Source organism: Helicoverpa zea, chromosome 1 (assembly GCF_022581195.2).
Source record: "Helicoverpa zea isolate HzStark_Cry1AcR chromosome 1, ilHelZeax1.1, whole genome shotgun sequence".
NCBI lineage: Eukaryota > Metazoa > Arthropoda > Insecta > Lepidoptera > Noctuidae > Helicoverpa > Helicoverpa zea.
The window spans coordinates 10,412,683-10,438,616 of NC_061452.1; the positions used below are offsets into that span (position 1 = coordinate 10,412,683).

The 25,934-nt window shown below is 35.9% G+C and overlaps 3 protein-coding genes across 4 annotated transcripts; 1 reads left to right on the forward strand and 2 right to left on the reverse strand.

Moving 5' to 3' along the window:
- Positions 1 to 524: 524 nt before the first annotated feature.
- On the reverse strand, positions 525 to 5,327 carry LOC124634928 (cystathionine gamma-lyase-like). The gene is made up of 8 exons (XM_047170620.1): positions 5,115 to 5,327; positions 4,527 to 4,679; positions 4,258 to 4,454; positions 4,082 to 4,172; positions 3,224 to 3,491; positions 1,839 to 1,991; positions 1,586 to 1,760; positions 525 to 1,490 (listed from the first exon to the last, which is right to left on the reverse strand). The coding sequence occupies exons 2-8, from the start codon at positions 4,677 to 4,679 to the stop codon at positions 1,346 to 1,348; spliced, it is 1,182 nt and encodes a 393-aa protein (XP_047026576.1). The 5' UTR covers positions 5,115 to 5,327; the 3' UTR covers positions 525 to 1,345.
- A 339-nt stretch (positions 5,328 to 5,666) lies between these two features.
- Positions 5,667 to 20,957, forward strand: LOC124634911 (WD repeat and HMG-box DNA-binding protein 1). The gene is made up of 16 exons (XM_047170590.1): positions 5,667 to 5,849; positions 5,932 to 6,175; positions 6,250 to 6,496; positions 6,755 to 6,870; positions 8,767 to 8,935; positions 9,917 to 10,042; positions 10,427 to 10,640; positions 13,097 to 13,279; positions 14,231 to 14,393; positions 16,567 to 16,693; positions 17,713 to 17,921; positions 18,333 to 18,431; positions 18,738 to 18,860; positions 19,582 to 19,902; positions 20,186 to 20,329; positions 20,598 to 20,957. Exons 1-16 carry the CDS (start codon positions 5,773 to 5,775, stop codon positions 20,862 to 20,864), a joined length of 2,829 nt encoding a protein of 942 aa, XP_047026546.1. The 5' UTR covers positions 5,667 to 5,772; the 3' UTR covers positions 20,865 to 20,957.
- LOC124634918 (putative cystathionine gamma-lyase 2) lies at positions 20,868 to 25,402 on the reverse strand. 2 transcript variants are annotated; one of them, XM_047170604.1, is made up of 10 exons: positions 24,819 to 25,402; positions 24,340 to 24,567; positions 23,867 to 24,016; positions 23,533 to 23,729; positions 23,168 to 23,255; positions 22,736 to 23,003; positions 21,994 to 22,146; positions 21,569 to 21,743; positions 21,218 to 21,381; positions 20,868 to 21,038 (listed from the first exon to the last, which is right to left on the reverse strand). In XM_047170604.1, the coding sequence occupies exons 2-9, from the start codon at positions 24,478 to 24,480 to the stop codon at positions 21,234 to 21,236; spliced, it is 1,320 nt and encodes a 439-aa protein (XP_047026560.1). In that variant the 5' UTR covers positions 24,481 to 24,567; positions 24,819 to 25,402; the 3' UTR covers positions 20,868 to 21,038; positions 21,218 to 21,233. The 2 variants fall into 2 exon arrangements, 1 of the variants encoding a protein (XP_047026560.1); XR_006984941.1 differs by lacking the exons at positions 20,868 to 21,038; positions 24,819 to 25,402 and having other exon boundaries at positions 21,290 to 21,381; positions 21,510 to 21,743; positions 24,340 to 24,638.
- Between the last annotated feature and the right edge of the window lie 532 nt (positions 25,403 to 25,934).

Sequence of the window (25,934 nt, forward strand, 5' to 3'; positions counted from 1 at the left end):
TCAGTTTTGAAAATAACTGTTTAACAGTTTCTAACATCACGTTTTATTTGGCAGTGTATCATAACCGTTACAAACGCCATATTAAAAAAAAACGATCAAAATTTAAAATTAAGGATTCAAATATTTGTTAGTAATTGTTGTAGTAAATTTTTAAATTAAGATTCATGTTTAAAATATTAGAAAATAATAGTTAACCCCGGAGTGCGTCTGTGCATTTGTGCTAGCATAATACATTACAGAATGGCTATCTAACGTAAGTACCTATTATCAGATATAATGCACTTATTTATTCCTTAAAAGGTAGGCAAAGAAGATTGTTTTACGTTTATTATTTTTAACATACCCAAAAAAATTTATAAAAGTGAGTTCAGAGATTTATGTTCAAAAATGTGTAGGTAAGTACAATATATAATTAAATATGTTACCCATTTTGCTTGTGACATGCATTTGCTTTGTCATTGAACAATTAAGATTATTGTCACGTTTTTGGAGCTGTGATGAACACTGAATGAAAAGAAAAAGCATTCGAGAGTTGATCTTTTTTTATATTTAAGAATATGTCAAATAACTTAAAAAATTGTAACAATGTATCTTTTCGATAATTTTATAATTATACAATAGAAATAATTATTAAAACAAGAAATGTGTATAAACAAATAAAATTGTAGGTACCTAATTAACGATAAATAATATGTTTTGAACGTGATTACCATAATATAGGAGCTAAAACTTCGTGATAAACATAAAAAAATAGCACTTCGTAATAAAATAAAAATAACTAACCACAATGAGGTAAGGTAAAATTAAGTTGAATACTGTCGTGACAATATTTCCACAATAGCCTAAACAAATGCACACACTTAACCTTTCTATTGATATGTTAAGTTCACCAAGTAAACCCTATTGTGTTTTTAAATACAGATTTATGTATGAAGATTCAATCAATTGAATAACATTATGGTAATACATAAAACAAGCTTTACAATACTTGTCTATTTATATGTTCATAGATTTATGAGATACATAAAGTTATCATTATCACCAGTGCAATTGTGCTAAATATTGAGCAAAACGTAAAGAATAAATGTTTTGTTTATCGTGAAGATGTAGAAGTAAAAGCAAGAGACATATCCTTCTCACTAACTATTGTTATCTGTATATTTTGCACTTATCACGCTTATTATCATATTATTTCGAGTAAATTTGAAAATAATTAAAACAGATCTGACATCTTGCTGATTCACGAATATATAAACATTATACTAACTTTTGCGAAAGTAACTTAACCAAAACATTAATTAAATAGGTATTTTATTGATAATTATTTAGATAAATACTAATGTCATTAAAATGCTTCGCTAAACGCTCTTTCTAAGTCTTGAATGAGATCTTCTACGTCTTCTAAACCGACTGAGAGCCTTATTAGTGAATGAGTGATACCGAGCTCCTCTCGCTGTTTCTCGGGAACTGATGCATGTGTCATTACCGATCTACAAAATAACAACGAAATAAATTAAGCTACTAACTTACGATATATACTTATGATTATTAAAAAAATGCAAATATAAATAATTATAATCCTTACGGTAATTCCGCCAAACTTTCATATCCTCCCAAACTTTCGGCTAAAGTGAATATTTTCAAAGAACTCAAAAATTTTCTTGACTCTTCTAGATCACCGCAGTGTTTGAAACTAAAGACACCAGAATGCCCAGTCATTTGTTTTTTGGCAATCTCATAATGTTTGTGAGAAGGCAGTCCTAAAAATAATAAAATTATAATGAGTATATGTATTTATGGAATTGCAATTAGAGCAACTTAATGGAAAGGTACAATACCTGGATGCATAACTTCAGTTACTTTAGGATGCTTTTCTAACCACTGAGCAATTATTAGAGCCGATTCTTTATGGCGTTCCATACGCAAAGCCAATGTTTTGAGACTTCTGTTTACTAGGTAACAATCAAATGGAGATGGCACCACGCCCATGGCTGAAAACATAAGATAATTATGTCATAAAATAACAAAATCACATTTATGTATACGTTGGAGACATTAAAAAATATTGCTTCGGACTTTGCACCGCATGAATTGAACCATTGTTCATTAATGTAATCGGCGATATTTCATATAGAATGGGGTCCTTATAGTTATCTCTAATAAATCATACCTACGAGTCACTTATATTTTCTTTAAACAGAATGGCAACTTGTAGTAGCCAAGCCTTTATTTTAAAACCTAGCGCTAGTCAACCATTTCTTTAAAAAATAAATAGACACTTGTCAGGTCGTGATATATTATTATACCTTTATGTCTAATTATTTTTCATAAATAATCAATGTTACATTAATAAAAAAAATTGTATTGAAATGCATATAACGACCTTTTGGTACTTGCATGAGTTCTAGGTAGGCATATCCCTGGTTGCTCTCGTAATCCCATATCATTTTTAAGAAACTGTTTGGAAATTGGCGATTGAAACACCCACACTTCGGAGAGCACGTAAGTACCTATTGGTCATGCGGCGACTCTCTCCCCAGTCATGTCGTATTCCCGTGCCATCGCTATAGTATAGAGAAAATAGAGAGTGTTCCTGTTTTGGCGCAAATGTTTGTGCATGACATTATGTTTGGCGCAGATAGCTGATTTTTAGAGAACAGCTGCCGTGACCGACAATCAGAGTCAGTGTTCGTCGTATTTAAAAAATCGGATTAATTCATCTCCATTACATCACATTGTGCTATAATTATGTTAACTGATACAATGATCATATGTTGAATGGACTGTATTATAAAAAAAAGTTGTTTATTGACGAAATCATTATAATAAGTTTTAGTAGAAATTATAGAAGCAGCTGTTATTTCGTCACTAGTAAAATGAGTCATACTAGGCTATACCGGCGTGTAAACCGCAAGTCATTCTATACTAGACTAATTAATAGTGATAAAGGCGATTTTCTATACTTCGTCATATATCATTTTCCCATGTCATGATTACAGATTACTCGTGAGCATTACAGTGGAAAATACACACACATATAATTTGTAGGTAAATAAGGTAATATGCTAAATATTTAACTACCTACAAGACATGTAAAACAAAGGAACTACCTACATGTATAATAAATTAGGAGCGAAGCGTAGACTATTGCACTAAGGTCATAATTAATGCAACGACCAAAGTCAAACGTAAAAAGGAATTTAAAAAACAAACATCAACTCACCATTTTGTAAAAATCTAAGTTTTTCCGCGAGTGCATCGTCGTTAGTTGCTGCTGATCCCATCACTACGTCTGAGTGTCCATTCATATACTTGGTTAATGAGTACAAAACTATGTCTGCGCCGAAGTCCAACGGCTTTTGTAGGTAACATGTGAGGAATGTATTATCCACAACCACAATAATATCACCATGCTCTTTGACTACTTTGGAAGCCGCAGCAATATCAACAACTTTTAAGTTGGGGTTTGTCGGGGTCTCCAACCAGAGCATCTAGAACAAACAATTTTTCTATAAGTACTTCTTTAAATTCATTGTCTCTCACACCTACCTAAGTCAACTCGAAATTTCAGCAATGCAATAAAATTTTATCGTAAGCATAACGTTAATGCTTATTTATTATGAAATAAACCACTTCTGATAAAGATTGTTATTGATCGTGTTACGTAAATATTATAAAATTATGAATGTAATAATATTATTAATTTTCGTCACTTTAATGTTATATTCGTAAAAAGATAAAGCATAAACGATTAACAAGAATAATATTATTGCAACACAGTTAATTATTGCAAGACCCTTAAGATGGCCTGGCCAAAACATAGTTTTATGGTTTGATCATTATTGGCATTAATTAAAGAGTATTAATATTCAAATAACCCTCATATTATGGCAATTGACGATAAAGATGCGTATGTTAATCGGCAGATGTCTGTAACCAGAGTTAATGACTTTAACATACACCAGTTTAGCGATTTTAAGTTGACCCAATTAGCCTATAAAAATATTGTTTTCAGATGTCAGTGTATCCAGAGTTTAATACGAATGCTTCTATTTAATTTGCCAAAAAATCAAGTACTTACCTTGGTGTTTGATTGAATAGCTTTTTCTAAATTTCCAGGAACCGTGATATCCGTGAACGTTACTTCTATTCCCAGTCTAGTTATAACTTGCCTGAAACGTAATTAATCGAATGTTTTAGCGAGTTCACATAACTTCGATATAAATTAGTGATTAAATATTCTTAAAGTTTTGTTACCTTAAAAGACGATTGGTGCCGCCATAAAGATCATCAATTGAAATTATGTGGTCACCTTGGTTAAGAAGCATAGCTACGGTTGTGATCGCTCCTAGTCCAGAAGCAAAAGTGAAACCATGTTTTCCACCCTCTAAGGCTGCAAGGCATTCTTCCAAGGTATTTCTTGTTGGGTTTCCTGATCTTCCGTATTCGAAACCCTAAGATATTAATGTGTTATTGTATGCAATATAAACTATAATTCAATCAGAACGTTTAAAACAATTTCTTACTGTATGCTCAGCTGGAGCTGGTTGCTTGAAAGTGGTAGACAAAGTAATAGGTGGCACTACCGCAGCACTATTCCATTTTTCAGGTTCCTGTCCAGCATGTATGGCAACGGTAGCGAAGCCTGGTTGTTGTTTCAAAAATCCTTGATCCGTCATCTGTTATTAGAAACCGTAACTAATAAGTGGTAAATTAAAAATCATTACATACATGATAAGAACTTCTATACTAGCCATGAAGAAATATAAAGAAAAAAATATTTTTTTCTACATGTTATATCAACGACGGAAAAAATCCCATACATTAATTAATTAAAATGTGAAACTTCCATTGCATTTCAAATATTTAAGAACTCTAAGTAAATTATAAATACGTACCTTATCAGTTAGTTAGCTAACGTCAGAAGTTACAAACTACCGAAAGAACAAAAATCTATATATAATTCTCCTAAAAATTGCACGCTAAAATTCAAGGTTAATGGGAATGGTAAAAATGTGCCAATGTTTCATCATTCTGTACACGAGACAACCCATATACTATTTTAATATTATATCAATTCTTATTAAAATATTTTTCAATAAAAAAAATCTTACCTTAATTTAATTCCGATTTAAATTAGTGCCAAAATGTTTCTTAGCTAACCTATTCAACACACTACCAGTACTACCACTGGGAATTGAGTTACGATGGCAAATGAAATGAACAGTTTCAGATGTCAAAATGCCGTTTTATTAAACTTATATACCGCCCGGCATAATCATGAATGAATGACATTCATTGGTCGAAACGACTTGTGGAGTCTACAAAGACGTTTTACGCATTGATAGAAAAACCTTTTTAGTCTTTTTTTCACGATGTCACGTCATAGTGCATTCGTGCCAAAATAACTACTTATGAAACTAGTTACTTAACGTTATTTTGATAACGTTACACAAGTTCTATTGAAAATTGATTTTAAATAAATAACAATCTCGACTATTTTATAAGTTAAATATCAATTATAACAATTAGGACAATATATATAATTCTAATATGTATATTTGTTAGGCTTAAATGCTTTTCACATCAACATCAACAGCTAAAACGTTAAAGTTTGCGGAATTAACTACTTCTTCAATTGTTTGTTGCAGAATGTTTTCGCGCCAATTTGTAAAATAGCCTGTCAAATAAAATAATTTGCAGGTTGCTTGTTGTTCGATTTCTAAACATAAGTTTGTTTTGTTGAATATTGTTTTGTAATAAAAGTTTACTATGAAAATTGATAGCAAACCATTAAGATATGCCCATGCTGAAGGTCATACCGATGTCTGTTATACTGAAAATGGACAGTAAGTTGATTGTTTACTATTTATTGTGCTCAAAATTGGAGTAAGTTCAACTTTTATTTTCTTGAAAATACGACATTTCCAGGCACATAGTAACATGTGGAAACGACGGTGATGTGAGAATATGGGTGGATATAGAAGACGACGATCCAAATTCACATTGTGTTGGAGAAAGTGCGCTTGCTGTGTGTTACAAAGATAAAAGACTGTATGTGGCTACTGATAATCATGTTGTTCAAGCCTATACGTTCCCTGCATTCGACAAAGATGGTATTGTTACCAGATTTACAGCTCCAGTCACACAAATCAAATCATCAAGTAAAATTGAGGTAGTATTCTGTTTTTTTTTTTTAACTAAAAATTGTGATTCCAACATGAAGTATTAAATTGCATAACTTTGTAGGCTTTGGGCTGTTCATCGGAGAATATGGAAGCTAAGTTGTGCAACCTGGAAGGAGGAGCACCATTATTTGTCATGAAAGAGCACACCGGCCCAGTTTTGAGCATAGCTATATGTCCACACATGAAGTATGCGAGCACAGCCTGCGGGGATGGCAACCTGAGAATATGGGACATAGACACACAAAAGATTGTGAAACAAGTTTCTTGCGTGCCGAAGATTAACACATTTTATGCTGCAAAAGTTTTATGTATGTGATATTTTTTTTAAATATTCTATTTCCTTGTGTTATGAGGGTATCACACTTTTTCATGTGTCATCATGAAGAGTAAAATTGCAACCACATCCTGGAAGGAAAAGTGAATTATTCATCTGAATTTTTGCTGATGCATCTTAGCTTACTAACTCTTGGGTATTTTCTCATAATAAGAGGAAATCATATGTTATGACAGTGAACCCTCATTAGCTTTATAATTACTTTTTAACTAAAAAAGTCTATGTTTTTCAGGTCGAATGGATTTTGAGCCTACTGAAGGAAAGTATTTGGCATACCCCAACAACCGAGAAATTATTCTACTAGACTGTGAGAGTTGGGGGCAGAGGATGACATTTACACATAATTTGGTAGGTATTTCATATTATGAAGAAATACTTTATAAATAAATCTAAAAAAATTTGAAAACAACATATTATCTACTAAGTTAATACTAGCCAACCTACCTTATGTAGTCTCTTTATTCTATTGGCAGTGATTCTTTTATGCCTGCTGAATACTGTGATCCCCCTGGTTGGCTTCTGCAAAAACATATAATATTATAGCTGTCATCATCATCATCAGCCTATCGCAGTCCACTGCTGGACATAGGCCTCTCCAAGTGCACGCCACTGAGATCGATTTTCGGCTACTCGCATCCAGCTCCTGCCAGCCGTCTTGCGCAAGTCATCACTCCACCGTGCCTGAGGACGTCCTACACTACGCTTGCCGAGGCGTGGTCTCCACTCTAGAACTCGTTTACCCCAACGGTTATCGGTTCTTCGGCTAATATGGCCAGCCCACTGCCACTTCAGCTTGCTGATTCGGTGGGCTATGTCGATGACCTTGGTTCTCTGACGGATTACCTCATTTCTGATGCGATCCCTCAGAGAAATGCCAAGCATAGCCCTTTCCATAGCCCGCTGAGCGACTTTAAACTTGTGGACCAGCCGTACCGTCAGTGTCCACGTTTCGGCTCCGTAAGTCATGACAGGTAGGACGCACTGATTGAAGACTTTCGTCTTTAGGCACTGTGGGATCGACGATGTTAGGACTCGACGTAGCTTCCCAAATGCAGCCCAACCCAACTGAATTCTCCTATTCACCTCGTCCTCAAAGTTGTTTCTACCTAACTGCAATGTCTGCCCGAGGTATACATATTTCCGAACAACTTCGAGAACGGCACCGTGTATCGCAATCGGTTCCGGTAGAACATGTTCATTGAACATGACCTTGGTTTTGTCCAAGTTCATCCGTAGGCCGATGCGTAGAGAAGATTCAGCCAGGTCGTTCAGCATTTGTTGTAGGTCCTGCAGCGTTTCTGCCATGATGACGATATCGTCAGCAAATCGCAAGTGAGAGATGTGTTCGCCATTGATGTTGATGCCACGTCCTTTCCAGTTCAGCGTCTTGAACATATCCTCCATTGCATTAGTGAACAGTTTCGGGGAAATAACATCCCCTTGTCTCACTCCTCGATGCAACGGTATGGGCCTTGTTTGCTGATTTTGTACTTGGACGGACATTGTAGCGGCTTCGTAGAGACATCTCATCACTTGGATGTATCGCCAATCTACTTGACAACGCTGCAGGGACTCCAGAACAGACCAGATTTCAACCGAGTCAAAGGCCTTCTCATAGTCCACAAATGCTAGACACAGGGGCTGATTATACTCTTCGGTCTTCTGTATAATCTGCCGCACTGTGTGGATGTGGTCTATGGTGCCGTATCCGCTCCGAAACCCAGCCTGCTCCGGTGGTTGGAATTCGTCGAGTCTTCGCGCAAGTCGGTTCGTGATCACTCTTGAGAACAGCTTATAGACGTGGCTTAGGAGGGAAATGGGTCGATAGTTCTTCAACTGGGTTTTGTCTCCCTTTTTGAAGAACAGGACGACAACACTCCTACTCCACGCCTTATATTCGCCTTATATTATAGCTGTATTTGCTGTCAACAGTCAACTTGTTTTGCAAACAGTTTTAGCTTAGCTTTGCAATTTTTGTTACTGCTGTAACAAAGTAGTTTAGTTATTACACATAAAGTTGTTTTCTAGTGATCCCTATTTATCATAATAATTAATCTCTTGATACCAACTCTAACTATAGGTTCTTTTTAATTTAAGAAGTTGGTTAAAAAGAGATACCAAGAGATACTATTTCCTATTCAAAATTAATTCACATGAAACGTTTTACTGGGCTTCAAAGTCAAGTCATTTTATTTCATTTAGGCCTTCACAAGCACTTATGAAGTTCTTTAATTTTGTTTATAGATAAAATGCCCGATATCTCAATGTATATTTTCGCCGTGCGGTGAGTACTTAGCTGGGAATACAGTTGCTGGACAGATCGCAGTATGGGAAATTGGCAGCGGAGCATGTATTGGCATTGTGGAGCACCCCACGTCTCACAATGTTTCTGCCATGGCTTGGAACCCAAAGGGTAAGTTCTACTATTCATTTAATATGTTTAAATGTTAATTTAAATTTACAGTGGATTATTAATTTATTGGCAAATTGACACTCTAAAGTTAGTTTTTCATTTCTTAATGTGGTAAATAAGTAAGTCATAAGACCAGTTCTTATTTATGGAAGCGAGACGTGGGCCGTAACAAAAAAGCATGTCAGTACCATCCAAGTTGCCGAGATGAAGATGTTAGGCTCGATAAGATCCGTAACGAGTATGTACGCGGTAGCCTTGGAGTACGCGATGTCGCCGACAAAATACAAGAAAAACGGCTGCGATGGTACGGACATGTTAAAAGGAGACCACCTGAGTACATCGGCAATGCGACACTCAAATCTCGATATACCCGGTCAAAGGCGCAGAGGCAGGCCAAAACTGCGGTGGTTGAGTGTCGTAAAGAAAGACATGGAAATCTGCGAACTCAAAGAGGAAGATGTCCAGGATAGAGCGAAGTGGAAGAAGAAGATACGGAAAGCGGACCCCGTCACAAGACGGGATAAACGCTAAGAAGAAGAAGAATGTGGTAAATAAGTAAAATTTATCACAGTATAGAAACAAGGATATCATATTTTCCTCTCACTACAAATAAGCTTACCATTGGCCTTTGACCATTGGGTTACCATGTGCTTACCCATTGACATGTGCTTACCATGCAAATGACTTTATCACTTTATTGGCAGATGTCTGTTCTGTAAATAAAGAGGTTTATGTAAAAAGTCTGCTCACTCAAAAAGTAGGTCCTATCTTACGACCTCAGTAAAAGAAAAGCCTCTCTAGTCCTATAATAATATGAATTTTGTACATATGAGAGCAAAGAGCAAATGAACAAACATGGATGGGTCAGCAAAAGCAATATATAAATAATAAATGCAATTTATATGTTTAAAATAATGTTGAGGAGAAGAAAAAGATTTGCCTAAGTGTATATTTTTTTATGTCTTTATATCTACATTTCAGGTAATGGAGTACTAGCCTACTGTGATGTGGCTGGTCAGCTAGGCATGTTGGTCAACTGTTACGGCAAAGATAGTACGGCTGCTGAAAATAATGCCGATGATGTGGAAATGGTAGAAAGGGCAGATGGTAAGTGAGATTTGGTAACTAAAGTCCTTAAGGATTACCTAGAATTTGTTCTCACAACTAAATTCTGTACACCTACCTGTAAAATTTATTTGTGACGACAAAAAGTTTGGCGCGAAGCCTTAAAGCTTATTCAGAGTCGTGGTTGATTTATATCATCATCTACTGCAGGCGTAATTACCATTTCCTTAACAACGTACATGCACTAACGGAAAAGTTAGAAGTTGGAATTAAACTTCAGGCACATATTATGTACTTACAAACATTCTTAAGTCAGGTCAATACTTCCCTCAAGCTATTTTTCTATAATTTTCCTGAACTTACTACTCCACAATATTTCACATACGTCACGTCATAACAGGATATTTATTATATTTTTTCCTTCAGACAATGACGACATAGTGGATGACTTGATAGAGAATTACGAGAGTGACGATGACAATGCGATATCGCTTCAGAAGATAAAGAATGAAACATTAGGAGTGGTTGAGGATCACGGAGACTCGCGGCCGGCGTCCAGGCATCACACTCCCGCGCCTTCCACTGTACCTGCGCAGGTTCCTTTCCAACCATCTTCTACGCCCACTCATTTGGAGCATCGGTAAGTAAAATTTATGTAGATGATTTGTTTATATATTTCTAATCTAGACTGCGCTTGTGTTTTATCCGCTATTTTATATCCTTATATATATAATATTTCTCAGGTATATCAGAGTAAAAAGTAGCCTATTATTTTATTCTGATGAACCTATAAGCGAAATCACGGCCAAGTTTCATCAAAACCCATTCATGCTTTACAACATTAGTGTGATTATGTATCTTCTATTTGGTCGAAACCAAAATGCATGGATTCAATAAAAGTATAGGCCATAACAATATAAAAAATAAATAATAGTTTAAAAAAACTAAAAAGCACGCTTTTTATAGAAAAACGAAGTAAAAAATAGAAAATAAATTTCAATGAATATAAATTAATAATAGTGTGAATAAAAAAAAATATTTTATGTAAAAAAAAGCGTGGGGTGCATGGTGTCAATAGTTATAAATATTTTATTGACAGATATGAGTAGAGTGATTATCATTTCGATAATATCTTAAAAAGCACCCCACGCTTTTTTTTACATAAAATATTTTTTTTTATTCACACTATTATTAATTTATATTCATTGAAATTTATTTTCTATTTTTTAGTTCGGTTTTCTATAAAAAGCGTGTTTTTTAGTTTTTTTAAACTATTATTTATTTTCTACTTTTTAGTTTGGATTATTTATAATAGCTTGTTTTTAATAGCCCGTCCGCCATATTGGATTTCAGTCACCTGACTATTTTTTTCGTATTCCTGGCAGCAAACCCTTTAATGCGATACCCATATGATGGGGGTTCATTTTGAATAGTTAATCCGTCATCTTGCATGACCGCCATGTTGGATTTTGGTTACGTGACTATTATTTTCGTATTCTAGACAGCAAACCGTTTCATTTGATACCCATATCATGGGGGTGCATTTTGAATAGCCCGTCCGCCATCTTGGACGTCCGCCATATTGGAATTAAGTCACGTGACTATTTTTTTCGTTTTCCTGGCAGCAAACCCTTTCATTTGATACCCATATCATGGGGGTGGATTCCAAACAGCCAGTCCGCCATCTCGTGGAGGCCGCCATATTGAATTTGCGATGCCGTTTTTTAGCTAGTCATGCATTGTCACCGGTTCTTGATACGTATGTAAAGTTTCAAATTGATCAGACGTTTAGAAATCGGTGAAAATCAAGCTCAAAGATTCCGTTACATACATACATACAACCCAAGCTTATAAAAGCGTGTTAAAAATAGAAAACCTGGCTAGGAGAATGGGATGATTGGTGATGATCATGAGTGGTCGTTTCCTTTATGAGAAACTCTTGAATCTACTTTTGAAACTGACTTAAATATGTGAATGATGAACTTCGTGTATAACTTTCAACTGTATTTTTGGTCGAAAACATGTGTCATTTGTTTTCGACCAAAAATAGCTGTTACTCAGCAGGTCTTTGCTAGTTAGATAAAATGTGCAAGTCTGATGTAATTCCTTGTGTTTACAATTTGACTGTAAACAAGATAAGTTATTCATTTACAGTAGATATAACAGAAATCTATTTAGTTTGTCACTGACATTATGCCCCCTGAACCTTCCAATGTATTTATTCTAGATACCTTCACAAGGTACATCAACAAAGTGAATCCTAGTTAATATCTTAAAGCCAAGCAAACTATGATTTTCAACTGTTTTTTTTACCATATTTTATAACTTGGGGCCCTAATAATTACCTACCTGGTGCTGCCATTGCTAATCGATTATTAGGCTGAGTCTAAGTGGTGGGTCCTGACTGTCAAAGTTGTTTCGAGTAGTCAGAAAGTTGAAAGTCTGACAACCACATCTACCTCGTAGGTCAGGTAAGGCGACGAGATCAGATAGGCAGTCGCTCCATGTAAAAGGCAGCTGCATCCGGTTAGCCTGGAAGCCGACGCCCATATATTTGTTAAATGCTAGGCAGATAACGATCCTCAGAAACCTCTTGGCACTGCCTTATCATTCATGAAATCTTTTAGGCTCGGTTTTACGGGTTTTTTTTTTTAATATAATAATAATAATATCGGGACACCTTTTTCACACACGGTCGGTTAGCCCCACGGTAAGTTATTAATTAACTTGTGTTATGGGTGCTAACACAACTGATAAACTACATATAGCTACATATATACATATTTATAAATACATATCATAACACCCAGACCACGGCCAACGAGCATGCTCATCACACAAATGTCGACCGAACCGGGAATCGAACCCGGGACCTCAGGTTCGGCGGTCCGGCATGATGACCATTGCGCCATCGAGGTCGTCAAAGGGTCGTCGAGGGTTACCTAGAAAGTGTCAGTTAGTTATCTGATAGTTAAGCTTTCTGAGAAAGTTTATGTAAAAGTTATAGTTCAACTGTCAGACAAGTTCCTAAAAGATTATCAGAGACTTTATCAGCAACCGTTAAAACTGACCATTTTACTCATATTTGTTTCGTAGCTACATGTGCTGGAACGACATCGGTATCGTCCGCTGCCACACGGCCGAGAACGGCGAGTCGACCATAGACGTGGAGTTTCACGACACCAACTTACACCATGGCATTCATCTGAACAACTATCTGAACCATACCATGGCCAGCTTGTCTTCTACGGTGGTAGCTTTGGCGTGTGAAACACCTAGGTAAGATTTTCGTTATCAATACATACTTAATACTAGCTTTCGCCCGTGGCCCGCGTGGTGTGTTTGTACCACCAAGAATATGTGAACCAAGTTCCATGTTAAGTAGTTTTTGCGGGAAAGCGTAGCCAACGACTTTCGCATTATGTCTATCTGTCCAATTTGAAAAAATCTTTCAGTGTTACATAGCCCATTTATCGAGGAAGATCGGATCGAGATCGGGTTCGTGCAGAGGTTCCCACAGGATGCGAGTGAAACCGCTGGTAGAAGCTTGTCAACTTATAAGTTTTAAGTCATTAGCCTCATTATAGTCCCACTGATGGACATAGGCTTTCGTCGCTCACACGGAGAAGGATTGAGCGTTAATCACTACGCTGTCCCAATGAGACTTGGTGATTTCATACTTATAAATCCATGGTTTCCTCGAAATGTTTTCCTTCAACTTTTTTGTGATAATGACAACTTGTTATCCATCTGCAACAAACCCAAACAAACTTTTGTTTTGATTCTTTTTTGCATCTTGACTAAACTGGATAATGCCACCTTTTGTAAATCAATATCAACAATGATTCAATGAAAGAATGATTGATGATATTCTGCTGTAATTATGTAATATACTAAAATATTTTCCAGCTCCCATTTTAGGTCTTGAATTCTTTGTTTGTTCTTATTGAAGAACGGGTGCTTGGCAATTAAAATCCAAATTCAATACCGTAACTACGTACTAAAATAGATTTAACAACCAAACTTCTTAGTACTTGCCTTCTTAGTAACTTATCATTAGCCTCACTTATTGGCTCTCAAAATAATTAATTTTGGACACATAGAGTAAGTACTATTATGTAGAATATGTATGATTGGCCATTTGAGACTTTACAGACAAGATTTACTCAAGATGCTATTAGCTATTACCTAAACCAAAAAAGTCCTAATAAATGCCTACTTCTTCCCCAGTAAGCTAGTGTGCATATCACTAGTAGGCAGCAGTAAGGAGTGGACGTCCAGCATGCCGGACACTGAGGAGATCCTGTGTGTGTCGGCGGGCGCTGGGGTGGTGGCCGTGGCTACCAACGCCAGGCTGCTCAGGATGTTCACACCCATGGGGACGCAGAGACAGGTAACATAGATGTATAGCATATTGTGTTGATAGTTGTGTCAAATATTTATTTACTAGCGGCCCGCCCCGGCTTCGCACGGGATAACAGTATTTCCCCACTATTTAATGTACCTTCCTCTTTAAAACCGCATTAACATCGGTTGTGTACTCTAAGGCCATAGGGATATAGGGGCATAGAGACAGAAAAAGCGACTTTGTTTTATACTATGTAATTATTAGGTTCACCAACGAATGTTTACACTGATACATAGTTACCTATAACGATTAACAATCAAATCATTTATTTATTTATTTATTTATTTGTATAGAATGTAGGTACAACAATAATGGTCTTAGCTTAAAAAATATAGTTCCAGTACATTCTGCCTGTTGGCATACAAATTTTCTTACAATTATAGATTAGAGAAATCTTAAAATTCTAAAGTAGATACTTACAATTAAAAATAAGATCATGAAAACTAAATTATAATAACTGAGAAGAACAATAGGTTACAAGTCATCATTTAAAAAATCTGTAACGGAATAATAACATTTCTTAGTTAGCAGCGCAGACAGGAGGTTTTTAAATTTTCTCAGGGGCTGATCTTTTATGGAATTCGGTAACTTGTTAAATATAGTAGGTGCCATACCAATAATGTTTTTCTTAGCCAATGTAGTGTTATCGTATGTGATCGCATGACTGTAGTTCGTGTTCTCGTGTTACTTAATGTAGGAAACAAATCGGTGTTAGTTTTAACGAAAATAGCTACTTCTAAAATGTAAAGGCAAGGAAAAGTTAAGATATTGTGTGTCTTGAAGATAGGGATGCAGCTGTCTGTTACCTTAAGATTAAAAATCGCCCTTATGCATCGTTTTTGACATTTAAATACAGCCTCTCTTTCAGAGCAATTGCCCCAAAATACCACACCAAACCTTAGGATAGAAACCACCAAACCGTGATAAGCTATCAGTAATGTTTCAATGTTCGTTTTTTTTGACAAATTGTAAAGAATATACGCAGTAGTACTTAATTTTTTACAAATTTCATCAGCTTGTGGTTTCCATGTTAATTGACTGTCCTGTACTATTATACCCAGAAATTTTGCTATGTTAGTGCTATCAATGGTTTGACCGTTATAGTTAATGTTTAGGTTTAAAGGATGAATTCTTTGATAAAAGTGCATGATATTTGTTTTGCTGAGATTTATCACAAGATTATTTTTGTTGAGTCAATTTATTTATAATTTAAGTGAATTATTTATTTCATCTTCATATATTTCTCTATTGACACATTCTATTAGTACCGTACTATCGTCGGCAAATAACACGCAAGGGTAGCTGATGTTGCGGGGAAGATCATTTATATACAGCAAAAATAATAACGGCCCTAGAACGCTGCCTTGCGGCACGCCATATTTAATTTCCCTAGGATGAGATAAGTATTTGATTTCTCTTTTGGATTTGACGCATACATTAGATATTTCGGTATATTGAATACGTCCGCTTAGGTATGATTTTATCAGGCTTAAGGCATTCCCTCTTATACCGTAAGCATCAAGTTTGATCAAAAGCGTTTCATGGTCTACAGTGTCAAAAGCTTTTGTCATGTCGGTGAATATGGCGCAAATTGGTATTTTTTTGTCTACATTAATCAATATTTTATTTATTAGGTCATATATCGTCATATTAATATTCTTATTCTTTCGAAACCCTTTTTGTTCATCACAAAGAATACTATATCTTGATAAGAAAGAGTAAAATGATTCATAGATAACTTTTTCTATGACTTTAGAGAAAACGGGAATTAAGGCTATGGGTCTGTAATTTGTCGTTTCTTCTTTATTATTCTTCTTGTGAAGTGGTTTAATTATTGTAGTTTTAAGACAATCAGTAAATATGATGTTTTTTTGTAAAAAACGGAGTTTGAGTGAAAATGATAACCAATGAAAATAATAAGATGATGACATTTTTCACTAATTGCAATAAGCATGTGTTTTGTATATTTTACAACATTTTTAACTGACGTCAAAAAGAAGTTTCCCAATTTATTATTTACATATTAAGCTAAACCGCTTTTGAAGCGGTTTTTCATATATTTATATATTATTAAAATCGGTTTTGTTTTTATAACACAGATTGCTTCAAGGCTTGAAAACCTTTTAGTCTTAGCCTTAAAGAAAACAAATATTTTCAGGTGATATCTCTGGCTGGTCCAGTAGTATCTCTAGGAGCGTTTAACACAGCAGTATTAGCCGTCTACCACAGCACAGACCCAGGCTACACAGACCAACATCTAGCCATGGACATTATTGCTATGAATGGTAATATTTTATTATAATAATAATAAATTATTTATATTTACCTTAAATCTAGTCTTTTGTTGTAATGTTATGTTGTCGTTAAGGGTTTTTTGAAGAATTGTTGTGTGTTGTTTCCCTAAGCATCATCAATCAAGTTAATCGCTTGACGGCAAATACTTCCTTATTTGAAAATTAAACGTTCTTCCTTTATTGATTTAATAAGTACTTCCTCTTGGTTTTTACATACCTACTGTTTCTCGATAAAAAACCTGAAATCAATTAAGATGACACTGTTTGGAAATATGTGGTATCTACCCCGGATATGACACACGTAATAGTTGATCCCACAAAATCACTATTTATTTTGTCCACCGTGGTTGATCCCTAGGGAACTACGCTCGTCGGAAAGTGCGGAGAAATATTTATATTTTAACTAGCTTCTGTAAACGTTTAACCGTGTTCTGAGGGAACTACTCCATGCAACCTGATGTAAACTACAGCTTTCCTCGATAAATGGGCTATGTAACACTGAAACAGTTTCCAAATCAGTCCACTACCTAAGATTATGGCATTCAAGCTATCCATCCTCCGAGCCTTTTTCCCAATCATGTTGGGGTCGGCTTCCAGTCTAACCGGATTCAGCTGAGTACCAGTGCTTTACAAGAAGCGACTGCCTATCTGACCTCCTCAACCCAGTTACCCGGGCAACCCGATACCCCTTGGTTAGACTGGTGTCAGACTTACTGGCTTCTGACTACCCGTAACGACTGCCAAGGATGTTCAATGACAACCTGGGACCTACAGTTTAACGTGCCATCCGAAACACAGTTCATGGTGTCTAAGATATACTTAGAAAGTACATACAAACTTAGAAAAGTTGCATTGGTACTTGCCTGACCTGGGATCGAACCCTCGCCCTCATACTTGAGAGGTTGGTCCTTTACCCACTAGGCCACCACGACTTTTGCATGGCATAATATGGCATTCAAGCTAACTCTTCAATATTCAATAATATATAAATGACATAATACTAATTACAGGTCGTCAAGTTCGCAGTAAAACAGTCCCTCTACCCCTAACCCCAAGCTCTAAACTAGCTTGGATCGGCACCACAGATGTAGGCTCGCCCTGTGTATACGATAATTCGGGCATGTTGCGTCTATATGACGTGGCCAGCGGGGTGTGGATGCCTGTCTGTGATACTACTGCACATTCTAAGGGTGCCTCCGATTCCTGGTTTATTGTTTCTGTGAGTATTAATATGCATATAAAACAGTTTATTTCAAAAAAGAAACAGCCAAGTCCGAATCAGACTGCAATCTACAAAACGGCCAAAAAATTACTCTTCAGTATTGATTTTATTCTAGTTTTCAATAATAATTGTATTTACAACAATACAACATCTAATATTAACTGTCTACCTAACTATGAGGTAAAGCCTGATGACAGACGGACAGTTTTAGTTACAGAGTTCCGTTTTTCCCTTTGGGTACATAATCTTTAGAAACTACCTTGAATTGAGAAATACTCTTACGGAAGTTGTTAGCTGTTTTTTTTTCATCAGTAGTACGTCACTTCGCGAATTTCTTTATTCGTGTAACGATCAATTTTTCTTTTAACTAAATGTTTAATTTCTTATAAAATTGTTCGGTTTTCAAAGGTAAGTGAAGCAACTCAAAAAGTCCGCGCAATACTGTGCAGAGGCGCTTCATTCCCGGCCACTGCACCTAAGCCCATCGTAGCCGAACTTGCCATACAGGTATGTTGTCCTTTTTTAAAGCTATCATAACATATCTAGCCGTAGCCCCTAAAATATTTATTTTAGTCTAGTTTTCAGGTCTTTTTTATAGCACCAACAATAAATACAACATCTTTGATTTCGACTGTCATAACTCATAATTATCATGGTTCATGAGGTACAGCCTGGTGACTGAAGGACGGACAGTGAAATCTTAGAAATGGGATCTCTATTTTCAGTTTGGGTACCCTAGCTAGAAACACATTCTTAGCCTTTTTATGAGGATTTAAATAATGCCTCCTTATTTATTCAATTTCTGTATTTCAGATACCTCTTTGCGATATGGACACGGAAAAGAGTCAGTACGAAGAGCAGTTAGTGCGGTGGGCTCACACTACTGCAGATGTCGACGTCAAAACTGCGCGGGAAACTGCTCTCAAACTATTCGCGGTAAGTTTACCTATAATAAAACACAAAAAACATTAAAATATAATTTCCGCCTACGGTTTTACCGCGTCCCAAGGAAACAACACCTTTACTCAGATAGAAAAAGTATTCTATGACTACTGATGATAAGCAACCTCACCACCAATTTTCGTCCACATCTGTTCAGCCGTTTTTGAGTTATAAGTAGTGTAACTAACACTACTTTAGATAATAGCGAAACAGTACTTAAAAACGTTAAAGTAAATAAGGTATAAAACGTTCACCTTTCACCATTTCTTATGTATTTTTGCTCGTAAACGTTCATTGAATAATGTAATAAATTATATCACACGTGGTTGCATAATACACGTGCCATATCATGCGAACAACAAGATACTATGTTTGTGTCGTTTACATCATAAAGACAAATGTTGATTTCTTTAGGCTATGACGTATTTAACGTTGAATAAATAATTTGTATTGCTATGCAGTAATGGTGACTTTGTAATCCTGGTCAACACACTCAGAGATAAAATAAAGCTGGAATTTGAAGTCAAGCTGTATAATCGTCAAATAACTTTGCCCTTCCGAAGTCAGCCACTTTACATGTCCCGCATGTGCGCATATAACTTGCTGCTTTATGGTTTCACCAGCGTCCCGTACCCAGATAACATATGGCATGCACAAAAATCCTCTTTATAATATTAATTTATATAATTGAATGAACCATCAAAATCCATTACAGCTCGCATGCCGCAGCGAAATCGAGCAAAGAGCGTTAGAACTAATGGAACTACTGAAAGACGAGCGCTTACTCCCTCTAGCGGCTAAATACGCGTCAAGGCTTGGCCGAGTCCACTTGGCTGATAAACTGACTAACTTGGCCGAAACCTGGGACAAGGAAGCCGATAAACTAAACGTAGCCCAAAACTCGCATTTCCAAGAATTGGATACGCAAGAAACTTATGACGTCACGAATACGGAGCAAGATTTGAACGCCAGTCTTATAATACCTCAGAAAGTTAAGGAGAAGAAAGTTGAGAGTGAGACCGCGCTTAGACCTGTTGTAAGTACTTAATGATATTTTTTAGAATAACCTGTTCTTGCGGACACACGCTTCCCGAGGGAACTACATCCCGCACTAGGGTAAAAGTAGCGTATTTATATTTTATTTACCCTGATATCCTGATATCTTTCTGTCTAGTTTCATTGTGTATGCTTGAATAAACCTTTTTCGTGATTTAGTGTAACCAATAAGTGTAAACTAATGCTTTACGATTATTAATATACGGTTTTTTTTTTCTATTTATCAGCACGGTATAATATTATATCCAATTCTTTTTTTCCAGCCTATAATATCTTCGCCCGGCAGAGCTCGAAATATTTTCAAAAAGAAAGCAACTAGTTCTAAGGACGCTCAAAGTCCTCTCAGTCTGACTGATAGAACTCTAGTGGAAGTACACAGACCCGCCGATACCTCTGAAAATGATGACGTAAGTTTTTTATAATAGTTCCTTAACTGATAAAATTCTTTAAAAATATCTTTGTTGATAATACAGTACGTACGTATCTTAAATCTTCGATAATCGCTACAAATCATTAATTTTTCGCAAAGTCATCATTCTTAGTATGACGAAAATAGCACAATAGATTAAGATAATATCATGGTGTTTCGTAACGTTCTGCAATAATACCGTAATTTTCATTTTCTTACTATACATATTAGATTTGCAAAAAACTACATACTCACCTTTTTTCCAGCCTTTAACACCTCTGGACGGTGAAACATTCGTAGACTGGTTTACAAGAAAGAAAAGTGTTCTAGAAAAACAAAACCCGGAACTTGGTCCTTCAGAATTAACGCGACACGGTATTAAACTTTTCAAGACTGTTCAAGGCAAGGCCGCTACCAATGAAAATGGCCCTAAAAGGAAATTAGATGAAGAAACCAACGGAACAGATATCCAAGTTACTAACGCCCCGAAACAATCCAAACTTAGTGCCTTTGCCTTCCAAAAGAAAACATAATCATAGTTTATAAGCGGTTTTAATCATGTTTTACATTTAACTTAATTTTAAGAAATAAAACGATTTTATCTCAATAAATGCATTTGAATGAGTCATTTTAGTTTCAATTTACGTTCTAACAAGACTTCGTCTTAAAGCCGTGCTGATGTAAGATTTTGTATTCATTTCAACTGACTGAAACAAAAACACTTAGGATAAAATTGTTGCAAAAAGCAAATTATGCACACATTATACAAGAATGAATATTGTTGGACAATATTAGTACCTACCATGAAAAATGCTCTGCAAAAATAGACCGTAAAAACCTTAGAGTAAAATAGATTTTCTTTAGTATAACGTAAAAACTTATTTACCCGCATTTTAGTAATATTATCCAAATGCTATTCTGAGTGCTCTGTCCAAGTCTTCTAAAAGGTCCAAAACATCTTCCAAGCCTACTGAAATCCTTACGAGCGAATTTGTAATACCAAGCGCAAGCCTTTCTTTTTCCGGGATGAAGGCATGCGTCATCAACGATCTAGAAACATGAAGTTAAACTGAAAAACTTAATTCTTAATATTGTCTGTCATACCATAACAACAGATATTTATTTTCAATGAATTCTGCATACATTTCATATACCTAGTTACCAAAAGAGAGGTTTACCTATTACTATCAATTAACCCCGACATTCTAGGTGTGTGAGAGAAAAGTCTAACACTCACGGTATTTCCGCCAAGCTCTCATATCCTCCCAAACTCACAGACAGAGTAAAAACTTTGAGAGCGTATAAAAACTTCTTCGACTCTTTTAGACCACCGCAATGCCTAAAACTAAAGACTCCCGAATGACCACTCATTTGCCTTCTGCCAAGGTCATGATTCGGGTGCGTCGGAAGCCCTGTAATAATGACAATAAGTCCTATCAAAAATTAAATTACTCAAAATACTTCATTTTTCACTTTTTCCAGTCACAAACTTTCTAAATGTCGGTTAATCATCTACATAGTTTGCAAGCTTCTTTTCTAGTGAAGTAATAAGTCACGCATTATCAATTTACTAAAACTGGTCTTTCATCTCACCTTCGATGTACCTATAAAAATATACCATCTTCATCACATTAAAAAAAAAATCTTATAAAAATAAATTACCTGGGTGCAGTACTTCAACAATCTTAGGATGCATATCTAACCAGCCAGCTACAAGCAAGGCTGACTCCTTGTGCCGCTCCATACGCAAAGGCAATGTTTTCAAACTTCTGTTAACCATATAACAATCGAACGGAGACGGCACGATTCCCGCCACTGAAAATATTTCATAATTTCATAGTCATAGCAGCATGTCGAGCTAGTCATGACGTCCGATATAAATTTTATTCGCCTTTTTCACAATGAGGTTTTTTTTTAAAAAAAGGCATCGTTTTGTGTCATCGAATACCATCTACATACCTACGTAACACATATTTGCATATCGTTACTTCACTTTTCCGTATGTATCACGTGTTGATATCTAAGCCATGACAATCGATTTCCTCCTCATCACGTCATGCTTGTCGTCATGAAGTACCTAGCTACTTGGTACATTGTTGAGTTTTAGTAACTCAATGCTACGTTGCTACATGAGGTTAAACAATTTGCAAGTCATACTAGTTCAACTAGTTACAATAACTATTATTTTTATAAACGCTAATGTTCTCTACGTCATCGTCATCGTCTACTGCAATCATTTCCGGATGGCATCATTATACGTCAGTCTTCATATAATTCCACAATGTTGACTAACTATTGTTACAGTATTTATAAAAATAATATCGCGAACAGACAGACGCGACGTAGGTCTTTATTTGAGTTAGGCATTCGCTTGTAAGGTGCAGTAATTACTAAAGGCACTTACCGCATTGTAAATGTTTAAGCTTATCCGCTATTATGTCATCGTTAACAAGGATTGCACCCATCACAACATCAGTGAGGCCAGTTAAATACTTTGTTATAGAGTACAGAACTACGTCGGCGCCGAATTTCAAAGGCTTTTGCAAGTAAGGTGTAAGGAATGTGTTATCCACGACGACTATTATATCACCACGACTTTTAGCTGCTTTGGCGACCGCAGCAATGTCAATAACTTTCAGGACGGGGTTTGTTGGCGTCTCAAAGAAAACCATCTGAAAATAAAATGCACATGACTAGGTACTACAAAGTTTTAATCAATGTCAAAAAATCAAGGTAAAGGAAAAAACCCCAATAAGTTCAAAACAATCAGAAATTAAATTGGAACATTCCCTTTACATGTACAGTAGGTAATTAAGTGAAAGCAATGCATAGATACCTTAGTATTTGATTTGATGGATTTCTCTAAATTTCCAGGGACTGATAAATCCGTAAATGTTACTTCAATGTCCATTTTGTTACTTTTACTGTAATTTAAGCAAATCTGTTACTGTTACAGACTTTTTTTTATCGTCCCACTACTGGGCACTGGCCTCCTCTCACACGGAGAAGGATTGAGCATTATTCACCACGCTTGTTCAATGCGGGTTGGTGATTTCAGACTATATAGTCCAGGTTTCCTCAAGATGTTTTCCTTCACCTTTTTTTCAGCCTTTGGTGTCCAAGATATATGCTTAGAAAGTACATCTACCTGAGAATTTTTCAATATCATTATTGGATTGGTTTTGTTGCATTTTATCTCACCTAAAAAGGCTACGTGTTGCGCCGTCGACGTCGTTCATTACAACCATATGCTGGCCTTTTTTGAGGAGCAAGATGGCGGTGGTGATTGCTCCCATGCCAGAAGCGAAAGTAAAGCAATGTTTTGCTCCTTCTAATGCTGCAAAACAGCCTTCCAAAGTATTCCTCGATGGATTTCCTGCTTTTGAATAAACACAGGCCTACAAAATAGTAGATAAATCTATTCAAATTCGAAAGATCTCAACTCTAAGTACATATATGTATAGAGACATATTTCAATGTAGATAAGTCTGTCTACTTTAAATCTGTTAGTAGGTAGTAGGTATCTATAACTTACCTTAGATTGACTAGGGCCTGGTTGTTTGAATGAAGTGGACATCGTGACGGGAGGCGTGACTGAGAGGCAGTCCCACTTGTCCGAGCTCTGATCAGCGAGTATGGCAGTTGTTGTGTCACTTGCTGCTGACTCTAGGAGTCCTTGTTGCGACTAAATTTGGACAAATTGTTAACGTAAAATGTTCGTTTTCGACGTACCAACATAAGCACAGACGACTGTAAGACAGATGTTTTTTGTATCAACTACGTAGCGCACCGCTCAGCGTTGGTTGGTTGGGTAACCATAACTGAGAATCTGTAACTGACTGACCATTTTTTTTGTTGATAGCAATGGCTTTGTTCTTATTGATAACAAGTTTGTTCTTCGGAAATTTGTACCTATATTGTTAATTGATCGTCTCTTCTCCTATATATTTTCATATAAAAATTGTACTTTAATAGGTTACATTTAACATTTGAGTACTAAGTACTTACACATTTCGCACTGCTTGATGTTGTTTCATGCAGCCTTAAATCGGTTAATGATTGCCGTGAAATCATTAGTGACAAAATTAAATCATATACTAGTACTCGACCAGCCACGATTGGGTCCACGGTGGCGTGGTGGTAAGGCATTATGCTCAATACATTGTAGGGGGGGTTTCGTAGATCATTTTCAGCATAGTAAATTAAGGTTTTTTAGTTCCACACACTCTATGGACCCTGAAATACAGATTATTTACTTACTGCATACCTACAGTTACCACGTAAAATATTTAAAAGAAGGGCCTAAAGTAGCTACACTGATGTTTTACTTTATATAATCCAAAACTACTGAACCAATAATTAAAAAATAGTTTCATGTTAGGAAGGATTAGTAGAAACGGGTAAGTAGATAGTGAAATTAAAACATTGAAATAGGTACCTTAAAGTTATTTACTCAAAATAAATAAAGAAAACTGTATAAAACCTACCAGACATAACCAGAACGCTTAGAATAACATGTTAAAAACGGGTAACAATTATAACACTCGGCTATTTATCCATTTTAACAGTTGTTGACAAATAAAGTGTCGGTCAGTATGTCAGTATTCAAGTTGCCATAGCGACCGTTTCATATTCTACGTATACTGACTTTTTATGCAGTTTCTTTCGTTGGAAATCATCTGTCCAAATTATCCAAAAGATTGCGCTAATTTCGAGATATATGTATGTGTACCTAACTATATCAATAGGAACTGGTTTACCTACTATTAGATTACCCAATGATGTCCAAAGTTCCTTACCATTCAACGTAAGCGAAGTTGTCGGAGCTAGCTAGTTATTACTAGGTAACTAATACATATCCAAGCTCTTTTGAACTAAGTAATTAGAATATGTATGTCGTTAGGTACCTTATTATTTACCTATATAGGAAGTTACATGAGGTGTCTTTATACTATCGAGGTGTGTTATTAAGTCAAGGCCCTAGAACCTAGTGTACCTAAGCAATAGGTATTATCAAAATGTTAGAGAAGGGTTACAATGAAGTATAAAGAATAGGCATGATGACAAATTTTTAAATTCCTTTGTATGATGTAGGTATACGTCTATTTTATATGAAAAATTATTAATTTTAAGAAAATGCGAAGATTTTTTATCAAATAATTGCATTTTTCTCTGTCCACTTTGAATCCGGCGCGAAAACGCTTGTCAGTGTCATGGTGTCACTTGTGACGTCACGACTGAAATTACAAGACGCAAGTAAGCAACGCTCGTGCAATAATTAAGTTTTTTGTGTTATTAAATATGAATTCGAAAGGGCATAGGTGTTGTGGGGTCACTGGGGGACCAAGTAAGAACACATCCAAAACAACTCCTGATAAGTTATTTGTGTACGTTCCTCACAATACCTACAAAAATACGAAACAAGTGGCTTAAACTTGCAAGACGAGATTCAAAAGCAATATTGCCCAGGGTACAACTTTATTTTTGTGAAGATCACTTTGATGTAAGTTATTACGTAGTTCTCTAGATTCTAGCATAGTTTATAATGTAAATAACTATTTCGAGGTTAGGTTTCATCTCTCATTGTTTTTTAATTAAACTAG